This window comes from Myxocyprinus asiaticus, chromosome 37, assembly GCF_019703515.2.
Source record: "Myxocyprinus asiaticus isolate MX2 ecotype Aquarium Trade chromosome 37, UBuf_Myxa_2, whole genome shotgun sequence".
Lineage (NCBI taxonomy): Eukaryota > Metazoa > Chordata > Actinopteri > Cypriniformes > Catostomidae > Myxocyprinus > Myxocyprinus asiaticus.
Genome location: NC_059380.1, coordinates 17,291,659 through 17,319,445, shown reverse-complemented (window position 1 = coordinate 17,319,445; position 27,787 = coordinate 17,291,659). Strand labels below are relative to the sequence as shown.

Genomic DNA, 27,787 nt, shown 5'->3' with positions numbered 1-27,787 from the left:
AGAATTAAAGATCTAATTTATTTATTTTAAAAATACTTTTTTTACAGTATTGAAAAATATGAAATTACATATAACTGACAATTATATGTCAGTAGAGGGACATTTGTTCTTTGAACATTTTACTGAAAAAATCTCATGTATAGCCCAAGTAAAAATAAATAAAGTGCAGATATTGATTCAATATCTCAGAGACCTCATTACAGCAGAATGAATGAAACTCAGCAACATTCAAGATAAGAAGAATGATATCTTGCTTTGAGTCTTTCCTGCAGATAACTGAGAAGCTGCAAAGAAAAAGTAATTAAGGACATATATAGCAATTATCATGATGAATAACATATGAAAAATGAAAAAGAATACCTTGATTTGGCTGACTTGATGACATGTCTTGATATGTAACCGAATCATTTCCGGTCAATGACTTTAACAGCTCACCGAACTGTTTCCTGTGCTGAGGTCGTATAAGCACAGCTAACCCTAAACCAAAACCAGATCACATGTTCATTCTCTTTTCCAACAGATACACATTCTTAAGAAAAAGGAAAATGGTTATGAATCAAACAGAAAGGGACTAACGTGCTAGTAAAGCGATGTCTTCATCTCTCTCAGTCAATAAACTCACAACGGTTGACACCATCTGTTCATAACTGTTTGTTGCCTTGTATGCCTGCAAAGCTAGAAACATTTGACGAGTTTTCTCTGCACCGATTGCCTGTCTTATGTCTGACAGCAGAGACGAGCAGGACAGACTGTCATTGATGGAGGCTTGTGGCTTCTGGTCTTCACTTTTCACATTCACTGTCAAAGAATTTAACAAAACAAAAACACTTCAAAAACAGCAACTAAAACAAATCAGAAAACGTCCGTAATCTATAACTGACTGAATCAACACAGAATGATAACGAGGAGGTGATTGTAGAACCTTTTTCGCTGGCATTCACTGTTGGTACTACTGCATACTGACTCAACAACTTTAAGTCAAGCTTGTTGCTAAACTCCAACATACCTCCAGTTTTACCTTTCCCTCCATTCAGCTCTACGGTTCCCAGGTGAGAGCCACCTTGGTTCAGCTGTTGACTTAAATCCAGCTGCTCACTGGCTGAACTTGCAAGCGATGTCTCAGCTTTTGCTAAAAATGTTAAAACATAGCAAAACTATTTTAATTGCAATTAGGCAAAGAGAATGTACAGTGAGGTCCAAAAGTCCAATATGCTTCTTTTTTTGCATTTTCTCTAACATTCAATTACAGATTACGTTATCATCATAACAATGAGTAAAAACTTAAAATGGAAAAAAAATAACATGGATTTAAATGTTTGGTTTTTTTAAAAATCATTTTTAGTATATGTATACTCGCTTTTTGCTTTAATGACATTATGCACCCGAATGATCCATGTTATTCCAGCAAACATACAAAGTTAACATGGTCAACGTCACAAATATCCAAGTTTTGAAAAATAAATAAATCCCAGATTTTCAATCTGAATTCTGACTTTTGGAACCCACTGGTACACTATCTGGCCAAAAGTATGTGCCCCTGCATGTTACCTGTGTTTTGCCTGAGAGCCCCTCTATCCTCCCTGGACAACGAGTGCTCAGGTTTATATCCACAGCCTTCACCTGTTAGATGCCAGCAACGTTCATCAAACTTCTTCTTATGATGTGGCCGGATGAACTGGTAAAGACCTTTTTTTTTTTTTAAAGTCAGGGTTAAAAAGATAATAAATTACTAACTTTTTTCCCCTCTTGCTTTGAAATAATTTATTTATTGAATGAAGGTTAAGTACAACCCCAAAATCTGTGAGTTTTGATTCCTATTATGACTAGAGATAATTAATGGGAATGGAAAAAAACGTTCATTAAATGTAAGCAAGCAAGTTGGTTAAATACAAAGAGCAGTGGAAAAGTAACTCGCACGACCCATGGGATGGCTATGTTAAGGTTTCGCACCTCTAAGTAGACTGTGAGTGTTGGGGTCTTGTATGAGGGGTTCAGTAACATTAGTGAGAAGGCCACTGAGGTCATCGGTTGCCTTGTACACCTGCAGAGCTTCCATGATGAGTTTGAAGTTCTCATGACTCAGGCATCTTCTCAGCTCTATCATGAAGGTCTTGCTGGTCTTTGCAGTACAGGAAGCCACCACTTTCTAAAAAAAAAAAAAAAAAAGTCACCAGAAGACATAAATACATATATTCTAACAAAAAAACAAAATAGAAGAAGGCCTGATCATTTTGACGCCCAAATCTATTTTTATTGGTAATCTCTTACAGGGTTGCATATACTGTACGTTGAGAATAGCTTTCATATTTAGTGGTATATTCAGATGCCCTGGTTTATTTATATAACATTTTCTGTCTATATTATTCTTTATTGTGCTGCCTGATATCCATGTTTCTAGTTATTTTCAGAGATTTATTGTAAATGTTTATATATTGTAAATTAGCCTGAATCTTTAACTTATTCGAGTCCCTGTAAAATTATCCCCTGATTGCATTACAAAAGCTTATCAACAGCAACTTTGCATCTTGAGGTAGACTATAAATTTGGTACAATGGAACCAACACCACACTGCAAGTTTCAAAAATTAAATAAAGACCAAACAAATCCCTCACCCGATCGTGAACCACTTTAATTTTCCGTTTCCCACCCCTCGATTCATCATCCAGACGTTTGTCATATTGGAGAGAAAGAGTGGATAAGCGACTCGCCTGCAGGGTCAAAGACCAGTGAGAGAAAGGGAAAATTAGTCAAAAGATGTGATCATGTTATGGTACGGAATATGAGAAATTGTGACAGACCTGCACAACGAGCTAATTTGATCAAAGAGAACCAGATAAAAAGAGATCAAAGGTACCATTCAACCCTCAGATCATAATTTCCCAGGCAATTATTTAAAAAAATATTCAATTTATTCAGCAAAAAGATATTTTTCCAAGTTATTCACTTCAAATTTCTCTGAACAAAGTGGAGTCTGGTGCCTAGACAAAACTTTACAGTGGCAAAAGTCTGAGTCATGTAGGAAAATACTCTCAATCGCTCATAAGCCTTTGCTAGTCAATTTCACCTATGTTTCTGAATGAAACCTATTATTAATTTCATATATACATTCACATAAAAAATACATTTTACAGAAATTATTTGATATGAAGTCAAAAACAAACATTTTGTCATAATTCAGCCTCATATCATTCCAACCTTGTATTATTTTCTTTCTTCTGTGCAATACAAGATGATCTTGGGCAGAATGTCTTCGCCTCCATATACAGCTCTGGAAAAAATTAAGAGACCACTGCAAAATGATCAGTTTCTCTGGATTTACTATTTATACGAATGTGTTTGAGTAAAATTAAAATTTTTGTTTTATTCTATAAAGTATTCTGACAACATTTCTCCCACATTCCAAATAAAAATAGTAATTTATAGCATTTATTTGCAGAAAATGACAACTGGTCGAAATAACAAAAAAGATGCAGTTTTTTCAGACCTCAAAAAATGCACAGAAAACAAGTTCATATTCATTTTTAAACAACACAGTACTAATGTTTAACTTAGAGTTCAGAAATCAATATTTGGTGGAATAACCCTGATTTTCAATCATAGCTTTCATGTGTCTTGGCATGCTCTCTACCAGTCTTTCACATTGCTGTTGGGTGACTTTATGCCACTCCTGGTGCAAAAATGTAAAGCAGCTCGGCTTTGTTTGATAGCTTGTGGCCATCCATCTTCCACTTGATCACATTCCAGAGGTTTTCAATGGAGTTCAGGTCTGGAGATTGGGCTGGCCATGACAGGGTCTTGATCCGGTGGTCCTGGTGTGGCATGGAGCATTGTCCTGCTGGAAAACACAATCCTCAGAGTTGGGGAACATTGTCAAGCAGAAGGAAGCAAGTTTTCTTCCAGGATAACCTTGTACGTGGCTTGATTCATGCGTCCTTCCCAAAGACGAATCTGCCCGATTCCAGCCTTGCTACAGCACCGCCAGATCATTACCGATTCTCCACCTGGTCGTCTGATGGTTAGACGGAGACCTGGATAGGCCTTCAAGCCACAGTGTCTCGCACCCACTGTGAAATTTGGTGGAGGATTGGTGATGATCTGGGGGTGCTTCAGCAAGGCAGATTCATCTTTGTGAAGGACGCATGACACATCAAGCCATGTACAAGGTTATCCTGGAAGAAAACTTGCTTCCTTCTGCTTTGGCAATGTTCCCCAACTCTGAGGATTGTTTTTTCCAGCAGGACAATGCTCCATGCCACACCAGGACCACCGGATCAAGACCCTGTCATGGCCAGCCCAATCTCCAGACCTGAACCCCATTGAAAACCTCTGGAATGTGATCAAGAGGAAGATGGATGGCCATAAGCTATCAAACAAAGCCGAGCTGCTTGAATTTTTGCACCAGGAGTGGCATAAAATCACCCAACAGCAATGTGAAAGATTAGTAGAGAACATGCCAAGACGCATGAAAGCTATGATTGAAAATCAGGGTTATTCCACCAAATATTGATTTCTGAACTCTTCCTAAGTTAAAATATTAGTATTGTTCATATTAATTTTAAACAACACTTCTTTTCTTTGCATTATTTGAGGTCTGAAAACACTGCATCTTTTTTTGTTATTTTGACCAGTTGTCATTTTCTGCAAATAAATGCTCTAAATGACAACATTTTTATTTGGAATTTGGGAGAAATGTTGTCAGTACTTTATAGAATAAAACAAAAATGTTAATTTTACTCAGACACGTACCTAATAATAATAAATCCAGAGAAACTGATCATTTTGCAGTGGTCTCTTAATTTTTTCCAGAGTTGAGTGTGTGTGTGTGTGTGTGTGTGTGTATATATATATATATATATCACACACACACACACACACACATATATACATATATATTAGCTTTGTGTGAGGAGCAAAACCAAATTTGCTTGTTTATTGACAACCTTCTCCTCTGCCATAGCTCTTAAAACTAATTTGCAGTTGCATGTGAGAATCTGTTAATGACGTCAAGCTTGGAGCATCATATCTAAAGCTGCTATTTAAATGAGCACAGCATGAATAGGAATTGAGAGCTCCAGTGGAGAAGAGCTCTGTTATTTCTCTAATTTGGCATGACTGTTTTATGTTCTTTCTGTGTTTTTGATGCATTTTGAGCAATATAGAATTTGTGGGGGGGGGGGGGTGTTTGTGCGAGTGAGAAGAGTAAAGAATGCTGTTGTATAATACGCCCCATGTCTTTATATTTATTCATGTATTTTGCTACAAGTACATTCCAAACAGACTCTCGAAACTCTTTTCTTTTTATGATGCCAGAATATGACACAAGGTACAGTGATATAAATACAAGTCACGTGTAACAATTTACATTACATTCCTACATAATGTAGTACATACAGTACATATAGTATAAAATATGATGCATCAGAACATAAAAAAAAAAAAACAATACAATAAAACATGGGTTCACTGCGTTTTCTTTGTTTAATTACTGCATATTTGTTTTAAATTCAGAGAAAAGAGCACCGTTACAAGAATATCCTTGCATTAAAATAGCACTGAGGTTTGGCAATTCATTTAGCTACACTTGTAGAAAAATATCGCATATAAAAAAATCTTTTTATGTGATATTTTACTATGAGCTTAGTCCAAATAAATTGCCAAACCTCTCACTGCTATTTTTAATGGCAGGATAATATAACAGGCACACTGACATACATATCAAATTATGTACATGGACACAAAACATGAAATGGTTTTAACACATTACATAAATATTCTAGAAGAATGTTTACAGCTTCTATATTATTAATTTACTGCATATTTGCATTCAATTCATTGTGTCTCTATGCGTGAGACGAGTGAGTAAAAGAGCAAAAGGAATACACTCCATTGTCTTTATAAATGCACATGTATTGTAAGTGGACTTTCAAAAACAGACCAGGTGTATGTTTGTAGTACAAAGGGTTCATTAGCTGCAACTATTTATTTAAAGGATTAGTTCACCCAAAAATAAAAATTCTCTCATAATTTTCTCACCCTCATGCCATCTCTGATGTGTATGACTTTTTTCTTCAGAACACAAATGAAGATTTTTAGAAGAATATTTCAGCTCTGTAGGTCCATAAAATACAAGTGAATGGGTGCCTAATTTTTTAAGCTCCAAAAAGAACATATAGCCATCATAAAAGTAATTTGTTAGACTCCAGTGGATTAATTAATGTCTTCTGAAGCGAAACGCTAGGTGTTTGTAAGAAATGAGAATGAGAAGAAATTAGATTTTTTTTTACTAAAAATTAATGAGGGCCGAGGTCAAGTGCGTTGGCAAGTTCACACGAGAACTGACGTGTGAAATACGAAAAACAAAAAAAACAGAAGTGCATTCTTGTTTACAACAGAGAAGCATAGATAATCATACATGGATGCCTCATTCGACTGGTTTGAATAAGTCAACTGCGGCACCATCTTGGAACGGTGAACAAGGAGAGCTGTTTGAATCAGTTTGAATGCAAGTGAGTGAGTGGAGGAGATGCCTCAGACCGAGCTCCTTGCTCAGACCGCTGCATAAACTCCTTTCGTGTCGAAAAAGTACCGCGGTCCATTGAAACGCCTGCTAATAAGGGATCTACGTATGAATATCTATGCAGAGGAGGCTTACACGCTTATGTCACACGAGAGGAAGTTTGAACTCCACCCTCGTCAATGTACAAACCTCAAGCTGGCTGGAAGCGAACATTTTTAGTAAAAAGGGACTTAAATATTGATCCATTTCTTCCACACACCTAGCGTTTCACTTCAGAAGACATTAGACTACTGGACTCTTATGGACTATTTTTATGATGTACTTTTTGGAGCTTCAAAAAGTTGGCACCCATTCACTTGCATTTTATGGACCTACAGAGCTGAAATATTCTTCTAAAAATCTTCATTTGTGTTCTGCTGAAGAAAGACAGTCATACACACCTCAGATGGCATGAAAGTAAATTATGAGAGAATTTTCATTTTTGGGTGAACTTTAAGAAATATAATTCGAGGGTGTGTCTCAGCTGCACGTTCAAAGCTGGTGTTTACCAGTTGATTAGTACTACCAACACGCTGGAATGTGTAGCAGCAGAGACTGCCGAAAATCCCCCAAAAAACTAATTAGGATTGCTCTCCCTAGAAAAAAAAAAAATCCTTGGATTTTTGGTGGAAGATTTGTCATGCCCCGTGTGAATAGTGCCACAGAAATACATTTCTGTTCAAAAGCTCATTCAGAATGAACATTCACTAAGAAAATTCAGGCTTGGTGTAAATAGGCCTTTAGATATTATTTCACAGTGGAAAAAAAAAAAAAAAAGGAGGAGGTCAGAATGACATGAGTCTGTAACAGTATAAAGGATGGACAAGGAGGAGGCGGGAACCGGACGAAGCATCAAAGTAATATTTTAATGAAAACTTAAAAGACACAAACATAAATGCACGGACAGCAGCGAGACTTCCGACCCCTGGCAGATGGAACACTCCTCCGCGTTCTGGTGTGCCCCTTGTCCGTTTGCGGACGGCGGCCGTTCCTCAGCATCCAGGCGGCCGGCAGCGACTCCTCCGTCCCCCGGCGTATGGCTGCAGCTGCTCCTTTGGGCAGACAGCAGTGGCGAGGACTCCACAACAGCGCATACCTCCTCCTTCCCGGGTTTCGGCACCAATGTAACAGTATAAAGGATGGGCAAGGAGGAGGCGGGAACCAGACGATGCATCAAAGTAATATTTTAATTAGGGATGGGCATTCATCAATAATTTGGTATTCGAATATTTAAGCTCATAAAAAACGAATACTCGATTATTCTATTATTTAAATGAAGGTAATTAATAAAAAAGAGGCGTTGTAAAATATATAAGGTTGCGTCACCATTTAAAAAAGCTTCTAATTATTTCCAAAACAAGCTTATATTATGTCCTGTGCTTTTTTGTTGAAAACATTTAAACAAGCAAAGCGTGAAAACAAAAAAAGAAAGCATTCAAGCTCATGCAAAGCAAAGAAGCCGCTAATAAAGTAGACTGACACAATTAATGTACAAGACGAATATAAACACTCGACATATAATAGTTATGTTTATATTGTATCTCGTCATGTTTTTGTTGAGAAAAACAAGCATATCCACATGCTCAGTAAACTATACTCATTTATACACACCAGTTTAAATGATGGAATGTCCCTTACCTCAGCTAGCAAAGTCTTTCTCGGATGCTATGTTTGTTGTTTACAGAAGCGGGACACTGCTTTCTGACGAGCTGCACATATACAGGAGTAAAGAGTACACCGCTTATACAGTACATTTAAACAGGAACCCAGCTTTCTCGCAGTAAGCCACATACTCACAATAACCCGCTTTTTGGTGTCCATCTAAACTACTGACAGAACAGTTTGCTCATCAAATGTGATCAGCTTGCGTCCACACTCAACAGCACCACCCAGTGCATTCTGTTATAACTGCCAGTTTTAGTTTGTGTGTTCAGGATTTAACATGCATCTCACTGTATATATGGCCAGCAAAGAAAAGTTTGCGAAATTCGAATAGTATTTTTACTTTTTGAATAATTATTGCAGACCAAATACTCGAGTATTCGACTACTCGTGCACATCCTTAATTTTAATGAAAACTTAAAAGACACAAACATAAATGCACACACAGCAGCTGCGTGTGGCGCTCTCTCTCTCTCTCTCTCTCTCTCTCTCTCTCGAACTGCCTTTATCCCTCTCCTCGGCTGATTAGCCCGATTGGAGGCCGGGCGTGCGTCGTCACGGCCCAGGCCCGCCCTCCTCCTCATCACAATGACAAAATGTTCATTTTTGTGTGAGTACAAATATTCTATCTTCTCTGCAGCAATGTAATTCTTGTCTTACCCTTTCTTCCCCAACCACGGCGTCTTCCATCTCTTTGTTGGTGCTGTCATCCAGGGCGTCCAGCAGACCGATGGGTTTCCTTTTACTTGTCATCTCCATCTCATATTGAATGCATAGTTTTGCTGCCCCGTCCCGTCCAGAATGCTCATCTAACTCTAAAACATTGAAGTCATTTCAGCTGACTTGCACTGAACCTAACACGCAACAGTTAGCTAAAAATCAATGCATCAAAACAACCAAAATGCAACACAAATGATTATTTATGCAACTGTTCCAAATGATAATTTTTTTCCCAAATGATTTGGGTGCCCTTACCCACTAGCTGACCATACAGACAGGAAAAAATGTACAATAATAATAATAATAATAAGTAAAACAAAACAGGCTTAAGGTGCAGTCACAATATAACCTCACCAAAAAAGCTAAAAAAAAAAATTAAAAAAAAAAGGTGAGCTCACCCAATTTTCTCCTCTTTAGGCTGGGGACATGTGAGTCTAGAGCTTTGGCCTTTTGTGAGGTGTCACTGAGCCAGAGTCTCTTAGAAGGAAAGCTGGAGCCAGTGCTGAGCGAAGCCTGATTCTCACTCCCTACTGCTCTTCCTTTCATCACAGGAACTGGTCTCTGTTACACAATGCAAATAATGAATGTGCATGTCTAGTAATGTAAAGACTACCATCATCGAATTTCATGGTACAAAATAGTCTTAGCCTTAAACGAGATACCTACAGACTGGCCACAGTCTAATCACTGACCGTTTCATGCATACTGAACAAAAAAATTAGAAAGCACCCCAAACAATTTTCATAACAGAAACGCAACTTCAAGGCACACATGTTTTTAATCAGTTTGCTGGGAAACAAAATTGTGGTATCATCTAATTTAGATTACACCCTACCCTAAAATGAACTTACAGCTTTCTGTGCCGTCCGAAAGAAATGAGCCACATCACGGACCATGGCACCAAAGCTGTTGTAAATCTTAACATACGGTCTCACCCATGAAGGAAGCTGATTACGGGCTTCAGTGCCTTTGAACCTGGATTACAAAGTCAGAAAATTATTATCTAACTCCAATGTCCTCAGTCAAAAGGAGAATCTCTGCTCTAGTAATAATAAGTCCTGACCTGTGGTCACAGAGGAAGATGGCTCCGTAGTCTTCTCTGTGGCGAATCACTCTGCCGATGGCTTGATTCACAGCTCGAGAGGCCTGCTGTCTGTACCACTCCTGCCCCGACAGATACTGAATAACAAGTCAGACCATAAGAACTGTACCTGGCTTATTACTCAATTCACTTAAGGTTCAGTTTAAGACTTTATACGCTACCAGTGAAAAGTTTGGACACAAAATTTGTTTCTCATGATCTTCGAAAATCTTTTGATTTGAAGGCTTATGCTTTAATGCTTGAAATACATTTTGGAACACACTATAAATCAGGGACTAAAAACGTTTCAAGGACCGAAAACAAATTTTTTTTTTTTTGCAGAACATAACCGAAAATTGGAACAAAGTGATTTTCAAATGTTCCGGAGTGAAAACGTTATTTTTCAGTTATAACCGGTTAAATTTGTTCCAAGAAGGCCAAATAGTTTATAACAGTATATTTTTGGAACTACACCGCTCCAGGTTGCCTGAAAAAATTAAACGTGCTTTGATCTTGAAGGAAACTGCTGCATCACACATTTCTTTGCGTAACTGCCTGTTGTGGATGTCGCATTCTGTGAACGAAGACCTTTTTAACAACTATGTATAATTACGACATATACATGCACGCCAGTTAATCTAGATACAAGGAAAACATTATAAGAGGTAAAAAGTACATTTCCAAGTCTTCACTGAATTATTGTAAGATATGATACATTAATACTGATTTGATGCTGCCATGTATTGACTGAGAAGCAGATCTGTAATTAAAATGATACTTAACTGTTAATTAACTGTATGCTTTTTATGCTGATAAATTTACCACAAAAGGTAGAAAAAGTGTTGCTTTTTTCCGCTTTATTTGCTGAGGCAAGGGGCTTATTTTGGGCTAGTTTTTCCAGACCAGGTTGCTTGTTTCTGTTGTGAGATCTGGCAACACTGCAGTTGCTATTTCACCCACCCCTTAGCGCAGAGTACTGTCCATTAACCGTTCTTTTATTTTGTTCTAACCGGTTACCATTTGGAAAGGAGGCTGTGGAACTTCTGAACCGGAACGAAAAACAGTTTTTGCTCAGAATAAACTGAAATGAAAAACATTTAGTTTTTAGTCCCTGCTATAAATTGTGTCTGTGTTAATTTAATTGAAAATATTTTCAATGGATAAGTGAATGAAAAGCAGTCAAGAAGTGCTTAGCATACATTTCAAAAAGGCATCCCAGGTGGATACTTCATTATGTCGGTTGATTCCCATGATGCCTCTTTGCTTGACATCATAGGAAAAAATTGTGGACCTCCAGAAGTCTGGTTCAACCTTGGGAGCAATTTCCAAACCCCTTAAGTACCACATTCATCTGTACAAACAATAGTACACAAGAATAAACACCATGGTACCATGCAGCAATCATAATGCTCAGGAAGGAGATGCATTCTGTCTTCCAGAGATGAACGTAGTTTGGTGCGAAAAGTGCAAATCAATCCCAGAACAACAGCAAAAGGACCTTGTGAAGATGCTGGAGGAAACAGGTAGACAAGTATCTATATCCACAGTAAAACGGGTCCTACATCAACATAACCTGAAAGGCTGCTCAGCAAGGAAGAAGCCACAGCTCCAAAACCACCATAAAAGAGTCAGACTAGAGTTTGCAAGTGCATATGGGGAAAAAGACCTTACTTTTTGGAGAAATGTCCTCTGGTCTGATGAAACAAAAATTGAACTGTTTGGCCATAATGTCCATTGTTATGTTTGGAGGAAAAAGGGTGAGGCTTGAAAGCCGAAGTACACCATACCAACCGTGAAGCATGGGGGTGGCAGCATCATGTTGTGGGGGTGCTTTGCTGCAGGAGGGACTGGTGCACTTCACAAAATAGATGACATCATGAGGAAGGAAAATTATGTGGATATATTGAAGCAACATCTCAAGATATCTGCCAGGAAGTTAAAGCTCAGTCGCAAATGGGTCTTCCAAATGGACAATGACCACAAGCATACCTCCAAAGTTGTAGCAAAATGGCTTAAGGACAACAAAGTCAAGGTATTGGAGTGGTCACCAAAAAGCCCTGACCTCCACCTGATAGAACATTTGTGGGCAGAACTGAAAAAGCATGTGCGAGTAAGGAGGCCTACAAACCTGACTTAGTTACACCAGTTCTGTCTGGAGGAATGGACCAAAATTCCAGCAACTTATTGTGAGAAGCTTGTGGAAGGCTACCCAAAACGGTTGACCCAAGTTAAACAATTTAAAGGAAATGCTACCAATTACTAACAAAGCGTATATGTAAACTTCTGACCCACTGGGAATGTGATGAAAGAAATAAAAGCTGAAATAAATAATTCTCTCTACTATTATTCTGACATTTCACATTCTTCAAATAAAGCAGTGATCCAACTGACCTAAGACAGGGAATGTTTTCTACGATTAAATGTCAGGAATTGTGAAAAACTGAAATACTAAAGTGAAATACTTTAAGTGTATTTGGATAAGATGCATGTAAACATCTGACTTCAACTGTATATGCAAGTTTAAAATACTCAAGACATGTTTTCCACATGTACAGTATATCACATTAAAATTGGTTTATGCACCATTATATAAATAAATAAAATTAGAGGTTGACCAATATTGGATTTTGCTGATTCGATAATGTGTTGAAAGCCAGTTAATCTGCCAATAGTTTTTTTTAATTGTTAGCCTATATGAAATGTTCTTAGTCTTTCCTTCCTGTGATGGGCAGGGACAGACAGAGGCTACAAGGGTCCAAATTGAATTAAATTCCAGATGCAGATAATGGTGCAACCAAAATACCAATAACCAGGAAAAAAAAAAAAAAAAAGGAAAAAAAGTATTCATAGCGCAGAACTTTTAACTTTAAAAGGCTGAAATACATCGGGGACACTTATTTTGAAATGTATGCACTGCTTCCAGCTGCTCAATCAAACAGATAAGGGAAATAAAATGTGCTCTCTTACAATAATCTACAACGTATTACAATGTAAACATTGTCATATTTCATCAACACTAAACCATCATCATCAACATTGATCATTAGTAATCACTTGTCATAAATCTCCGATATGGCCTATGATTGCGAACTGTTCGGCAAGAGCTGAAAAAGCCCCCGTGGCTCACACAAACAGGCTCACAAGCCCCTGTGCACTTGGAGAAAATACAACAGTGCCGCGTATTCACTTTGAAGGACGCAGTTCATGCATTTATTTAATTAAATTGTATTCTTTTGAAGTCTGATAATCACATTAGGTCATATCACGATTCCTGTCTTTCCGCCCCCAAATTTAAGACCTGTTTAAATGATAATTAAGACTTTTGTTGTACCATCTAAGATATTTATGACCTTAAATTTTGGAAAACTGAATTTAAGACATTTAAAAACTTTTTAAGGATCCACAGGAACCCTGATTAAAGACTTTAATGCACTTTATTAAGAACACCTGTACACCTACTTATTCATGCCGTTATCTAATCTGCCGACGCTGTGCCAGCAGTGCAGTGCATAAATTCATACAGATATGGGTCAGGAGCTTCACTTAATGTTCACACTGACCATCAAAATGGGTAAAAAATGTGATGATCTTGATTTTGATCGTGGCATGATTGTTGGTGCCAGATGTGCTGGTTTGAGTATTTCTGTAACTGCTGATCTCCTGGGATTTTCATGCACAACAGTCTCTAGTGTTTACTCAGAATGGTGCCAAAAACAAAACACATCCAGTGAGCGGCAGTTCTGCGGACAGAAACGTCAACAGAGAATGGCCAGATAGGTTCGAGCTGACAGAAAGGCTACGGTAACTCGGATAACCACTCTGTACAATTTAGTGAGTAGAATAGCATCTCAGAATGCACAACATGTCAAACCTTGAGGCAGATGGGCTACAACAGCAGAAGACCATGTCAGGCACTTTATTAGGACCAAAGAGATCCTAATAAAATGATCAGTGAGTGTATTATTGGCATTTTACTAAAAACCATTGGCAAACGACACGAAGAGCAGGTACCTTTACTCCACTGGTTTTATTTTTGCACATCTCATCCAGATACTGCATTTTAAGCACCACTCTAGGGTCCATCCTGGGGGGGAATGGAAGGCCTGTGATCACAACTCCTCGACCATATGTGTCTGCAAAATCCAGTCCTTCACTTGCCTTGGAGATAGATAGAAAAAAAATGTGTTGATCCAACTGATGTTTGTTGAAAACCAATAACTGCATTTTTTTATTGCATTCAATATTTATAGTCTCACCTTTCCTCTACATACGGCGAAGAAGCTGCCTCCACTGGATTTCGGGTCATTCACTTTGTCATAGTAACCATCAATCACCTACAATAGCCCAATAACAAAGTGTTGATTGATGGCTTGTGAGGATCAAGCTGTGTTAACATCATGATTTTGAGAGTATCTATACAAGCCTATCTAGAGTGCACAGTTATTAAATGATTATTTGGAGTAGTGGTTACCTCTGTAAAAGTGCTTTTACCCCTAGGTTCTATAAACATAGGCTTCACGTGTTCAATGCGGTCTGCATGTCCATTAGCCTGAGGGAGAGAAGAGGAAAGCAAGAGAGGAAGGCGTGTTTTTATAAGGGCTAAAGGTTGGCAAAAGAAATGTAATGAATTTAAATACATTTAAATAAAGGAAACTTAATCAAAACAATATTACACTACAAAAAGAAACAGAATATTATTGCAGCAAATGTCTAACAGATGGATCATATACAGAAATGTTTTCACCAAGCAGAATATTGCTACTCGAGTTAAAATGTTTCTGTTGATATTTGTTTACTTCACTACATTTTGAAATGCAAATGAATGCTCATATTCTGCCACACTTCATTCTATTTTCATAACTTTTTAGACTGATTCCTTTTTATTTCATCTTTGTTACTGACAGACTGATGAGGCCCTAAACCTAAAGTACCCCACCCCCTTTAAGCCTGTAACTGTGCATCGCGTCGACGCAGACCACAACACCTGTGATTGGTCAACTTTAATTGGACCGGTTTACACCTGGTATTAAGATGCGTCTCCTGTGACCACTTGTGATCGGATTTGGAGGGGAGGGGCTCTGTTTCATGATGACATACATCAATCAATTTGTCAGTGTTACCGCATGACATTAAAGCACAACAAAGTCAGAAAAAAAAAGTGCAAAAAAAACAGCACGCTGTTTCTCCCAGATGCCGCTGAAATTTAATCTAAGCACAAATGCAACATTTCGAGCAGAACTGTCCGTTATTTTAGTGGATTACATGTATTAATATGAGCTGCAGATGTTCGTGCTTCTCATAAGTGTCCTTGCATGTTGATTTCAGACACACTGGCTATGTTTACATGCACTAATATTCGTCAATTCCGAATGTACTGTTTATATATCCCCTATACTTTGCAATCTGATACAAATATTCGTTTACATGTGCATTACTTGTATTCCGAACCAAACTTCTGCACATGCGAAGAGCATCAGTCGTTGTATTCTGAAGAAGCGGAGAAAGGCAGAGAAAGTGAGAATGGCACCAAAGTCTGTAATTGGTGTTTTTGCTTTGTTGAGATAGGTAAAAAAAAAAAATAGGCCAAAAAAGCTTTCTTCTTATGTTACTCACTCTGCTCGGCAAACGAAGAAGCATCTAATACCCTGTATGACTTTACCATGTATTTGCCTCATGCCCATTCCTCCTCCAGTCTAACCGTAGGCATCTCTGGATGGGAGTACAAATTAAAGGCACAGTGGGTGAGAGTTGTCCTTAAAGGAGTTTACAGATGTGGAATGGAAATAAAATAATAGGGACTTTAAGCAACATCTGCGGGACACTATGCAAAAATCACTAAGCAATAATGGACAGAGCATTTAATCATTCAAGAAAAAAAGGTAGGCTATTTAAAACAGCAAGAGAAGGGATGCTTGCAGTATTAAATAACTGTCAGAAGAAGAGTTTTACTCTTGTACGATATAAATAGCCTACGTCTAAAACCTAGATATTAGGGGACCTGGGTAGCTCAGCGAGAATTGATGCTGACTACCACCCCTGGAGTCACGAGTTCGAATCCAGGGTGTGCTGAGTGACTCCAGCCAGGTCTCCTAAGCAACCAAATTGGCCCGGTTGCTAGGGAGGGTAGTCACATGGGGTAGCCATGATTAGTGGTTCTCACTCTCAATGGGGCACGTGGTAAGATGTGCGTGGATCACGGGAGTAGCATGAGCCTCCACATGCGGAGTCTCCGCCGTGTCGTACACGACGAGCCATGTGATAAGATGCGCAGATTGACTTCTCAGAAGAGGAGGCAACTGAGACTTGTCCTCCACCACCCGGACTGAGGTAACCGCACCACCATGAGGACCTACTAAGTAGTGGGAATTGGGTGTTCCAAATTGGGAGAAAAAGGGGATAAAAAATAAAAACCTAGATATTATTATTACAATATTTTTGAGTTTTTTTTATTCAAAGCCTATAACTGGGTTTAATTTAACATAAGTTTTGAGGAGGATGTTTAGGCTATTTACTGTGTTCACTTTGCATCATATCTTGTAAAACACATTCGAACATTTACTTTCCTAATCTGTCATGTATGATCAACTGTCACTATGGCAAAGAAGAAATGCTTTAGAAATTATGGTAACACTTTACAATAAGGTTCCATTTGTTAACACTAGTTAATGCATTAGGTATCATGACCAAACAATTAACAATATATTTTCTACAGCATTTACTAATCTTAGTTCATGTTAGTTAATAAAAATACAATTGTTCAATGTTAGTTCATGTTAGTTCATAGTGCATTAACTAATGTTAACTAATATAACGTTTATATTTAAAAATAATTATATGTTTTAATTAAAATTAAGATTAATAAATGCTTAATACGTATTGTTCATTGTTAGTTCATGTTAACTAATGTTGTTAACTAATGTTAACAAATGGAACCTTATTGTAAAGTGTTAATGAAATGAAAGTTTTGACGTCAGGAAGTGAAGTCGCAAACACGCAATGGAACACAGAACGCCATAACCGCACCTTTTGCTTAAAGTCCCTATTAAGAATGACACAACGTTTTTTTTGCTTTGTGATGTCATGAAAGAACATATGTGCCCAGCAGAATATTCAGTGCGAGTCTGCATACCCTTAATAATGCGTTTTGTCATTGCTTTGTAGGTTCACATGAAGAGTATCATGTATAAACATACATATGCACCACATCTCTGCGCATGAGTGCAAGGTATTTTGAATATGATTGAGATAGTAGTCGGATTCAAACGTTTACATGACTAATATTTTAATTTTAATCTGATTATTTTAGGTCTACACCACCCCTTTCAATCGGATGGAAATTTCATTCAGATCCAGATCAGTCGTTTCATGTTTGTGTTTACATGAAGGCTTTTCAATCCGATTGAGCTATCAGTCGGATTCTAAACTGATTATTTGGTTGCATGTAAACGTGGCCACTGAAGAAGATCCCTGAAGTTCTCGTGTTAGTGTATGTATCCGCTTTTGTAAATTTTCCGATCGGATGGTTTCATTTTCATTTTAAAGCCCCTCGTAACCCACAAAGTTGAAACTCTTGTTTTAGTGCAGCGGTTGATTGACAGGTGATGGAAGGTGCTTCGCTGCTGCCGGGACGCATACAGAACAGATTAGCATTTACACCTCAAATGTGATGTGTTCAGATGCGTTTTTGACCACATTCCTACAGTATGTGGTATATTTGTGATCCAATCACAAAACACTTTAGATCATGTTTAGACCTGTATTTAGCACTGACCACGTGATCGGATCACCAAAAACACATCTTAATACCAGGTGTAAACGGGGTCAGTGAGTCAGCTACATATTTTTCCCATGGGTTACTGTAACTTTTACTTGAGTCAGTTTCCATGAAATACCTTTCACACACATACACTCACCCTCCAGAACTCCAGAGTCTTGTCCATTACCGGATACGAGGGGAAGAACACCAGCAGCCCATGAGGCACCACCTTTGTGAGATTGACTGTAAACCAAATAATAAACAAAATTATCATACTCATATTCAGGCTGAACATCTGCTTATATTATTGATAATAAGAGAACACTGTTTCAGTATGTTTATATGCACTTTAAAAGTTTTATTTCAGTCAGACAAAAATCAATAAATGTTATTTTTTTAAATGTCATGTAAATGCTTAAGTCATACTTAAAGGAATAGTTCACCAAAAAATTAAATTCTCCCATCATTTACTCACCCTTATGCCATCCCAGATGTGTATGACTTCTTTCTTCTGCAAAATGCAAACAAAGATTTTTAGAAGAATATCTCAGCTCTGTTGGTGCTCACAATGCAAGTGAATGGGTATCAAAATTTTGTAGCTCCAATGCAGTATAAAAGTAATCCATACGACACCAGTGGTTAAATCCATGTCTTCAGAAGAAATATAATAGGTGTGGGTGAGAAACAGATAACAGATAGGAAGTGGAGTCCTTTTTTACTCCACTTATCTCCACTTTCACTTCTTTTTTATTTTATTTTTTTGGGGCGTTTCGCATTCTTCGTGCATATCACCACCTACTGGGCAGGGAGGAGAATTGAAAGAAAAAAATAACTTAAATACTGATATAATTCTCAACCACACCTATCATATTGCTTCTGAAGACATAGATTTAACCACTGAGACCTATGGATTACTTTTATGCTGTCTTTATGTGCTTTCTGGAGCTTAAAAGTTCTGGCCACCATTCACTTGAATTCTGAGGACCAACAGAGCTGAGATATTCATCAAAATCTTTGTTTATGTCCAGCAGAAGAAAGTCATACACATCTAGGATCGCATGAGTAAATGATGAGAGAATGTTCAATTTTTGGGTGAACTGTCCCTTTAAATTGTAACAGTCATATTTTTGTGAATTCGGACTTTAAGACATAAATAATGTGATTGTAGCTTGGCTTTGTCCAGCATGTATACACGTTAAACTGACCGCAATTGGCCTCTGCATTGTGCGGGTGCAATGTCTGTTTAACACCTTCTCAGCTGGCATTCTTCCTTCAAATATCTGAATATGCATTGCATCATGTATCCTAGGACACACAGATGAAGACTGTAGCTCAACTACGCACAAACCCGCTGTAGCTCGATAATAACCGTGCATGTAAACATACTGAGTTTGAGGACTGAAAGAGATCTCTCACCAACAGTGTTTCCCATTGATGACATGTTTTCAGGAACAAACCTTCAAAAACAAAAAGCACCGCACCTCAACTGAGACATCTCAACATTTATTTTGTTGTTTAAGGACTTAGCATTTTATTTCAGTGACAGTATAGTTTGCCCTATAATGCAATTTTAGACAATCTTTTAGGCAATCTTATGCAGATGTCATCTAATGAAAATCTTGTAAATGTCAGAGTGATTGACTGTACATGTCTTTAATAAAGCACCCACCTCCTATCAAAGGCTGTGCTCAACTGCACCCCATCTGGGCCTTTATCAATGATGCTGACAAAAATCTGATCACACTGGATGACGTGAGGATTCTCCAAGGATATAGGGAAAGGACTGAGGAACACAACCCCCCCCCAAAAAAACAGCGTAAAGCGAATTAGCATCCAACCAGCATTAACTGAGAAACTCAGAAGAGGAGAGCCAGAGGAGAAGAGTACTAACATTTGCATTTCATAGGTGAAGGATGAGAGAGGTGAGAGGGTTCCACTGGTCAGAATAATGCTGCGTACTCCCTGTCTGAGCAAATCCTGCATGCTGAACCCCGGAGAAAAACACCAGTAGCTCAGCACATTCCCTATAAAATATACACACACCATTTTAATGTTTTACAGCTTTGACATGTAAGTTTATAATGTAAGTTCTATGTTGGGAGAACTATTCCTTGGCTTGAACCCCCAGTGTTCAAGCCAAATCTACGCATTTGCTAAAACATCTTCAAGGACAACTAATTCTTTTTCAGGACATTAAGGTCACTTTCCATAACTGGAAAACTTCCATGACGCATGGGAAGTCAATTCAAAGTATATATGTATCTAAATATTGAAAGACTTTGCTACACAAAATGTCCAGGAGATGTTTGAATCAGAGTCTCACACCTCGTTTATTGGAAGAGGAAGCCCATACATCAGTATTCTGTTTTTTCTTGAAGTTACTGGTGTCTGGATGAATGTGGACCTGCAATGAGACAGATTCAGAACACAGAAGCAGAGAGGGGAGGTGAAAAGAAAAGGATAAGAGGATCTAATGTTTGACAAAAAAACTGTATTAAAGACTAAATATAACTGCAAGCTATCTTTTCCGTAACTTATATCATAATATACTGTTACTTGTCCAGGTCAGCAGTAACTTGGAAAACAATTAAAACAAACCTTAAACTCCTTCATGCTGTTCCCCATCTCTGATTTCTTGCTGCCCTCTGTAGGTTCCGCCCCAAACACCAACTGACTCCAACAGGAAACAAAAAAGAACATCATAAAAATATGGCAGAAAAGCTTTAGACAACTGACCTCTCTAATCAGCATTACATTCCTGACCTGAATGATATCTGCCACTTTCTGTAGTCCACTGGTATTGAGGAAGACACCAGGCTCTGTAAACAAAAGTTACACATACATGTTCATTTTGAACTGATGAAAACACTAACGGAACGTGCTGTACATGGAGAATTAGAGACTCTCTACATATATACTTACTTCCTGCTAAATATCCTGTGATCTTCTCCATGGATTCCACTATAGCTGTCTTGGTGTCAAAATTCACATGAGCATTTTGAAAAAGCTCATATATGAAGCTTTAAAAGAGGAAGAGACATTTAAAATTGTGATTCTTAAAGGAAGTTCACTCAAAAATGACAATTCTCTCATTATTTACTCACCTTCATGCCATTCCAGAAGTGTATGACTTTTTCTTCTGCTGAAAACAAAGATTTTTAGAAGAATATCTCAGCTCTGTTGGTCTTCACAATGCAAGTGAATGGTGGCCAGAACATTGAAGCACTGAAAATCACAAAGGCAGCATAAAAATAATCCATACGACTCCAGTGGTTAAATCCATGTCTTCTGAAGTGATATGATAGGTGTGGGTGAGAAATAGATCAATATTTAAGTCCTTTTTTTACTATCAACCTCCACTTTCACTTCCAAATTCTTCTTTTGTTGTTTGCTATTCGCATTCTTTGTGAATATCGCCACCTACTGGGCTGAGAGGAGGATTTATAGTCAAAGAAGGACTTAAAAATGTATCTGTTTATCAATCACACCTATCATATTACTTCTGAAGACATGGATTTAACCTCTGGAGTCATATGGATTACTTTTATGCTGCCTTTGTGTGCTTTCTTGAGCTTCAGTAGTTTTGCCCACTATTCAGTTGCTTGGAATGGACCAACAGAGCTGAGATATTCTTCTAAAAATCTTCTGTTTGTGTTCAGAAGAAAGAAAGTCATACACATCTGGGATGGCATAAGGGTGAGTAAATTGAGAGAATTTTCATTTTTAGGTGAACTATCCCTGTAAGTCCATAAATCAAGATCACTGACAAACACTAAACATTCCTACATCAAACTGAATGAGAACACAGGTTCAGTGATGCTCTACTCACCTGCCAGGTTTAGTGATTCCTTGATTATTTGCAGGCATCTCAAAACTGTTAATGGCAGATTCCAGATCCATCAAAATTTCTGCAAGATTTTTTATTTGTACTCTTAGCAAAGAATTTTTCAGTAGTGATACTTTGAAAATTACAATCCTTTATGTTGAGTATGAGCTGCAATTTTCTTAAAAGACTTAGAAAAAAAGGAAAACACTATACAGTTGCAATCAAAATTATTCAACCCCCCTGACCAGCAATACATTCTGGTGATGTGAATTAAAACACATCAACTAAAACCTCAGTAAACAGTCAAAGTAAGTTTTTAATACACATTGGAGTGATTGAGAACAAAGAGTTCAGTTTACCAAAATGTTAAAATAAAAAATAACTAATTCTCATGTCAAAAATATTCAACCCCCAAAGTCAATCATTTGTGGAGCATCCTTTATCCTTAATAACAGCAAATAAATGTTTCAGGTAAGTGTTCTCAGGCTTCGGAAACCTCTCTATTAGAATTTTTACACATTTCTCATGAGCAAAAGCTTCCAGCTCATTGACATTCTTTGGTTTCTGTGCTGCCACTGCTTCCTTGAAATCCCAACAAAGGTTTGCAAAGGGATTTTAATGATGGACTGAAAGGGCCATTTAAGGACATTCCACGACCTATCCCTGAACCAGATTTTGGACAACTTGGATGTATCCTTGGTGTTATTGTCTTGCTGGAAAGTCCAGTGATCACCAAGCTTCAATTTACACACTGAAGGAATCAAATTTTTCATGCCAAAATGGCCTGATACCTGAAAGAATCCATGGTGTCAGTCACATAGTCAGGATAGCCGTTTCCTGCAGCCGCAAAACACCCCATAACAGGACTGACCCACCTCCATGCTTGACTGTGGGGATGGTGTCGTTCTTGTCATCACCATGTCATCTTACTCCAGACGTACTGCTGACCCATGGGTCTAAAACTCATTTTCAGTTTAGTGTCATACGTCTATAAAACCTTCTTCCAGGACTCCACAGGTCTTTCCTAATTACTTCTTGAATATTCAGTTAACTGGAGTTAGCATTTCCCTTGGTGAAGTTTTGCTTTCTTCCACACCCCAAGAAGTGTGGACACCCCATTTTTTATTGAAAAAATGTATGAATGGTGCTGCCAACTTTGTCTATTGGAAATTGAAGTGCCTTGGAAATGTACTTTTAGTCATAACCTTTCTTGTGTAATGAAATAATCTCCTCTATTGGCTTTTGAGTCAGCTTATATTTAATTACATTTTTTGCATAGAAATACATTTTTGCTTACAACGCTAAACTTAAATTTTAAAACAATTTTAAAATAAATGCCATTGCAGATTGATGACTTAATTTTGTTTTAAAACAATTACTTGTGTAGCCTTACATATTTAAGACACAGCTACATGCAATAGGGGTTGAATAATTATGACATGGTTGTATTTTTAAAAAACCCTACTATTTAGAAATATTAGGTTATATATTCACACTATGACTTTGAATGTGTCACTCAACTGATATAGATGTAAAGTTTAAAAATTCCGGGTCATCAGAAAAGCTTACCTTTGTAAATCCTTACTGTCTTGGGGGGGTTGAATAATTTCAAAAGCAACTGTATATACTGGCCTTTAAAGCCAAACCAGTAACACCAGCACAGAAACTAAGAAAAATTACTTTTTTTTTTTTTTATAGATTTTGATTGTCTCACTTTATGATCTTTATACGAGTATAGTTAGGCCAAACCAATCTGTCAAAGGACAGTTTATACTCTAAGATTACTCATAATATATACATTTAGACATCTTAAAAGCACAACCTACGTTTTATTTTAGCAATTGTAGTAATGTCCAGCTTCAATCCTGTACAATAAAAAAAAAAATTTAAATAAGGGAATTATTTATTAAATTGATTTGTACTGTAGCAGTTCTTCTCCATCCTGAAGAATACATAAATCTATAACAAAAGTATATTTTAACTGCAGGTAGTTTCATAAATAATGTTGACAAAATGAACATGAAACACCAAATTTATGCAAAACCAACCTGAGTTTAGTGACTCCACGTTAAAATCCTCTGCAGACTCTGCTTTGCTGATGTCGGAGGCCTGTTCCCGCAGCAATCGATCCACAGCCTCAATGGCAGATATAATGTCATACGGGGTGAGATCAAATGAGGTTGATTCTTCACACATCTTCTCCTGAAAAAATAGATAAACAGTTGAAAAAAAGTCCAGAAATATAGACTTCCCTCATTTTAAGGACTATTGAGAGTTAAAAAGCATTCTGAATGGTTACAAGGTCTCAAACAACATGAAGACACTTACAACATTATGAGCCTCATCAAAAATAACCACAGCTCCTTTCAGCTCTATGTTGTGTGCTCTTCGACTCTTCGAATAAAAAATAAAAAAATGATTCACGATTTTCCCCCAAAGAACACATATTAAATAAAAAACAATCGTTACAATGTACAGTTACTGTATATCTAAAGTGTTGACGTGGGAGGGGAGGATATGTCTCACCTTTGGGTCAAGCAGATAGTTGTAGGGCATGAAGATGATGTCAGCGTGTTGCTTGATTGATCTTGACAGGTAGTATGGACAAACTCTACAACGACAAACAGTTTGATCAATATCACTGTTTAAAAACACTAAAAAGAAAAGATTCTCATTGGAAACATGTCAGAAAGAGACAGAATTTAAAATGCCAATATTTCTTTCAGTGCTTTAGTTAAGGGGTTTTCAAACGGCCAGTGGGCCGCAAGGGGGTCCACAAAAAAATTAAATAAAATTAAAAAAAAAATGTTTCATATTTGTAATTTTTACCATTTCATTCTAAAATCATGAAATTATTGAAAAATATTTTAATTCATTGACTACCATAGTTCTACTGACAGACAACTGTAATAAATTAAAACAAATCTGCATATACTTTCTTATATAATGGAAAAATATTGCTTATTTGTTAAGAAATAAGGGTTGTAATTCACTATTATTTGTAAAGTTGCTTTGTAACAATATTTACTGTTAAAAGTGCTATCAAATAAATTTTTAATGAATTGTGAATTATTATTATTTAAATATTTTCCAGATAATATTTTAATATTTTTGTATAGCTTTAGTGTTTAGTACAATGACAATTTAATTATTGAAAGCTAATTATTTAATTCTTAAAATAACATGGAGTCTTTTTCACAAAGGGGGTCCCTCAGTGGGGATCATCTGCATCAAAATGTTTGAAAACCCCAGCTTAAGTTAAGGCCATGAAACTGATGCAGTGTCTCACCTTTGCTTTTTGCCAGTTTTCACTAGATCCTCCACATCCAGGATAGAATTCATGATTTCCTTGTCAGTGCTTTTCTCTAAAATTCCCATCAGGCCAAAAAAACAATCAGTCATCACTGTATATTACATCTTACACATTTATATCAATTAAGTCCTTGGGTGTGTCTCAATCAGCTCCCTAATTCAACAGTCAGGGCACTGATCAGTGAGTCAGCCACTTTTAGGGCTGTCTCAATCGCAAAATCCTTCCAGGGCACTGAAACGTTCCCTCCCTAAAAAAAATCCCACAGTGCATCTTAAAAATCAGGGAGCATCGTTGCCTTACCGGAAATATCGTCATGTCTTTTGAAGTCTCAAGTCATTAGAAGACAAGCAACCAGTGTAAAACTATGATATCAAAGCCTTATTTTCTCTTTAAAAGAGATGTTGTTTGTAACGTCATTCATTCATAATCACCATGAAAGGGAAACAATCTTTTAAATATTTGAGTTGTTAAAAGGTTTAAAATACACTCCTTTACATTTTTATTTGTTTAATTAATGTAATTTACCTTACACTGTACATTTGAATTTGTGTTCACGATATACTGAGTCTCAACATAGGGAGCAGATTAAGACACACCCCTTTTTTTTTTTTTACTATAAATCTCCACCTTTGACCAGCCCGACAATGTGAAAGTGAAAGTGGAGATTTATAGTACAAAAAGGACTTTAAAATGTATCCGTTTCTCACCCACACCTATCATATCACTTCTGAAGATATACATTAAACCACTGGAGTCGTATGGATTACTTTTATGCTGCCTTTCTGTGATTTTTGGAGATTCAAAGTTCTGGCCAACATTCACTTGCATTTTATGGACCTACAGTGTTAAAATATTATTCTAAAAATCTTTGTGTTCAGCAGAAGAAAGAAAGTTATACACATCTGGGATGGCATGAGGGTGAGTAAATGATGAGAGAATTTTAATTTTTGGGTGAACTATCCCTTTAACTAACTCACTCACTCACTCTATCTTGACAATTTACCACAAAAATTTTAGTCTCTTACCATCAACATTGTTGTAGAAGACACAGGAGCGGGTTGACACTTTTGCTCTGCACATATGGACCTTTAAATAAGATACGTATTTTATAAATAAAGTGTTGAGATTCAGATCTGGATTCAAGTGTCTCTCGTCTCACACACTCATTGTGCATAGGTGATTTTACCTTAATGTGGTTGCTTTCATGTCTCATCACTTCCTGGTTTATGCAGAGCTGTTCTCTAGATCCCAAAACACAAACCTTTGGCCTGCAATAAAAAAAGAAAAATCAATGTGATCTGTTATTTACAATTTCTGTATAATAGAAAATGTTAACTACAAACCTCAATTCCAGTGAGTTGGGATAATAAATAAAATGGAAAAAACAAAAAAAAGAGAGAGGGTAAAATATTTGAAAACAGCTCAAATACATTATATTTAATGTTTTAACTATCTACTTTGTTTTTTGTAAATAATTATTCACTCATTCCAAGTTTGAAGCATTATGTTTTTGTCTTGTTTTTTACATTTAATACACTGTCCCAACAAATTTGGAACTTAGGTTTGTATATGTTTCATTACAGCAGTATACACTCACAAGTTTCTCAGTGAGCACAGATCTGATGTTAAAGTGAGCTGACCTGTAAGATGTGTTCTTCAGCTCAGTTATGACCTGTGTTAGCTGGGAATGGGTCCTGGATGCATATATAATCTTGGGGATTTCCGTATAGTATGCTAAATCAAATATAATTGATTTGATTATAACACTCATGTTGTGGAGTTTAACCATGTCCCACCTTCTACTGTTATACAGAAAAACAACTATCACTGGGACAAATTATGATGTAGATTACAAATCATACTGGCATTTAGCCTTCTTTGAAATGGTATTGAAAACGAATATTTGAAAGGACATTACTTGGTGTGTCCCCATCTGTAGCTGCTGTCCCCCATGATGACAGCGGTCTGTCTGGGAACAGCTCAGTACCTCCCATTCTCTCTGCAATCTTGCGGGCAGAGATGGTATCTTTGAAATACTCTCTCCACCCGAGCGTAGCACACAGCAGACAGAGGGTTTTACCAGTGCCAGTGGGGCTCTCCAGAACTCCATTTACTTTCTGAAACAGTACAAAAGGCAAATTCACATTTATTAAAGAGTAATGAATATGACAATGTGACCTTTCAGGAGCACTCAATCTTTTAAAATCATTTTCACATTTCACTGAAATTCCAGTCTGCATATTATACGTGAATCAAAGGATAAGTAATACAAAAATGTTTGAAAATATCCTGTATTATGACATTTAGAGGCATATTCTTTGACATTTTACCTCCAACGCAAAAAAACAAGAACAAAAAAACCCCTCCATAATCTGATGTTCTGCAATCACACGTCCCTTTGGGACCTTTTCCATCATTAAAGCTCCTTTAAAGTAGTTGTCATATCATATTAAAATCTATTTAAGTGACTATCAGACAGTAAGCTCCCAGCACAGTAGTTGCAGGACTGTATGGTAACTGAAACGAGTGGAGTTCTCTCACATTCTGCAGGCACTCGATGACTTTGCTCATGTAGTCCTCTTGGCATGGGTATGGAGTGAAAGGAAAATCCACTGTGACTCCTCTAAGTTTAAGATGAGGCATTTTCCCAAATGAACAGAGACAGACAGCTGGTCCACAGCACTGTAAGACAGTCATCCACTCTTTAACTTGAGAGACACTACAATCGCTTATAAATGCTCCAAATTACTCATAGTGATCGACTGTGATCTATAGTGACACATCTATTTGAGATGTACCAAAAACTACACCTAAACCAACCCACAACTGCTTTTATAACTCCATTAACGCGCCATGGGTTTCTCTCTTCTTCT

At 37.2% G+C, this 27,787-nt stretch overlaps 1 protein-coding gene across 2 annotated transcripts; it reads right to left on the bottom strand.

Moving 5' to 3' along the window:
• Nucleotides 1-15: 15 nt before the first annotated feature.
• LOC127427786 (regulator of telomere elongation helicase 1-like) lies at nucleotides 16-27,787 on the bottom strand. Of its 2 annotated transcripts, XM_051675560.1 has the most exons (33): nucleotides 27,456-27,787; nucleotides 26,833-27,031; nucleotides 26,555-26,648; nucleotides 26,101-26,182; nucleotides 25,940-26,000; nucleotides 24,891-24,966; nucleotides 24,128-24,212; nucleotides 23,930-23,995; nucleotides 23,650-23,803; nucleotides 23,428-23,466; nucleotides 21,605-21,683; nucleotides 20,698-20,795; nucleotides 20,539-20,594; nucleotides 20,374-20,445; nucleotides 20,101-20,179; nucleotides 19,667-19,799; nucleotides 19,445-19,558; nucleotides 19,192-19,232; nucleotides 17,933-18,018; nucleotides 14,491-14,568; nucleotides 14,276-14,353; nucleotides 14,031-14,177; nucleotides 10,002-10,117; nucleotides 9,790-9,913; nucleotides 9,337-9,499; nucleotides 8,879-9,033; nucleotides 2,613-2,708; nucleotides 1,951-2,146; nucleotides 1,549-1,686; nucleotides 1,007-1,129; nucleotides 577-798; nucleotides 361-477; nucleotides 16-284 (listed from the first exon to the last, which is right to left on the bottom strand). In XM_051675560.1, exons 1-33 carry the CDS (start codon nucleotides 27,609-27,611, stop codon nucleotides 229-231), a joined length of 3,579 nt encoding a protein of 1,192 aa, XP_051531520.1. In that variant the 5' UTR covers nucleotides 27,612-27,787; the 3' UTR covers nucleotides 16-228. The 2 variants fall into 2 exon arrangements, with proteins under 2 accessions (XP_051531520.1, XP_051531521.1); XM_051675561.1 differs by lacking the exons at nucleotides 26,833-27,031; nucleotides 27,456-27,787 and having other exon boundaries at nucleotides 18-284; nucleotides 26,101-26,249.

What these genes read in the sequence shown, in the direction of transcription:
- LOC127427786 (XM_051675560.1), bottom strand. Translation starts at nt 27,611, where the DNA reads ATGACTGTCTTACAGTGCTGTGGACCAGCTGTCTGTCTCTGTTCATTT. An exon ending in TACAATTGCTAAAATAAAAC is followed by an intron (nt 21,684 to 23,427) that starts GTAGGTTGTGCT and finishes AAAATCTTGCAG; the next exon opens with AAATTTTGATGGATCTGGAA. An exon ending in TTAAAGTGGTTCACGATCGG is followed by an intron (nt 2,147 to 2,612) that starts GTGAGGGATTTG and finishes TTTTTTTTTTAG; the next exon opens with AAAGTGGTGGCTTCCTGTAC.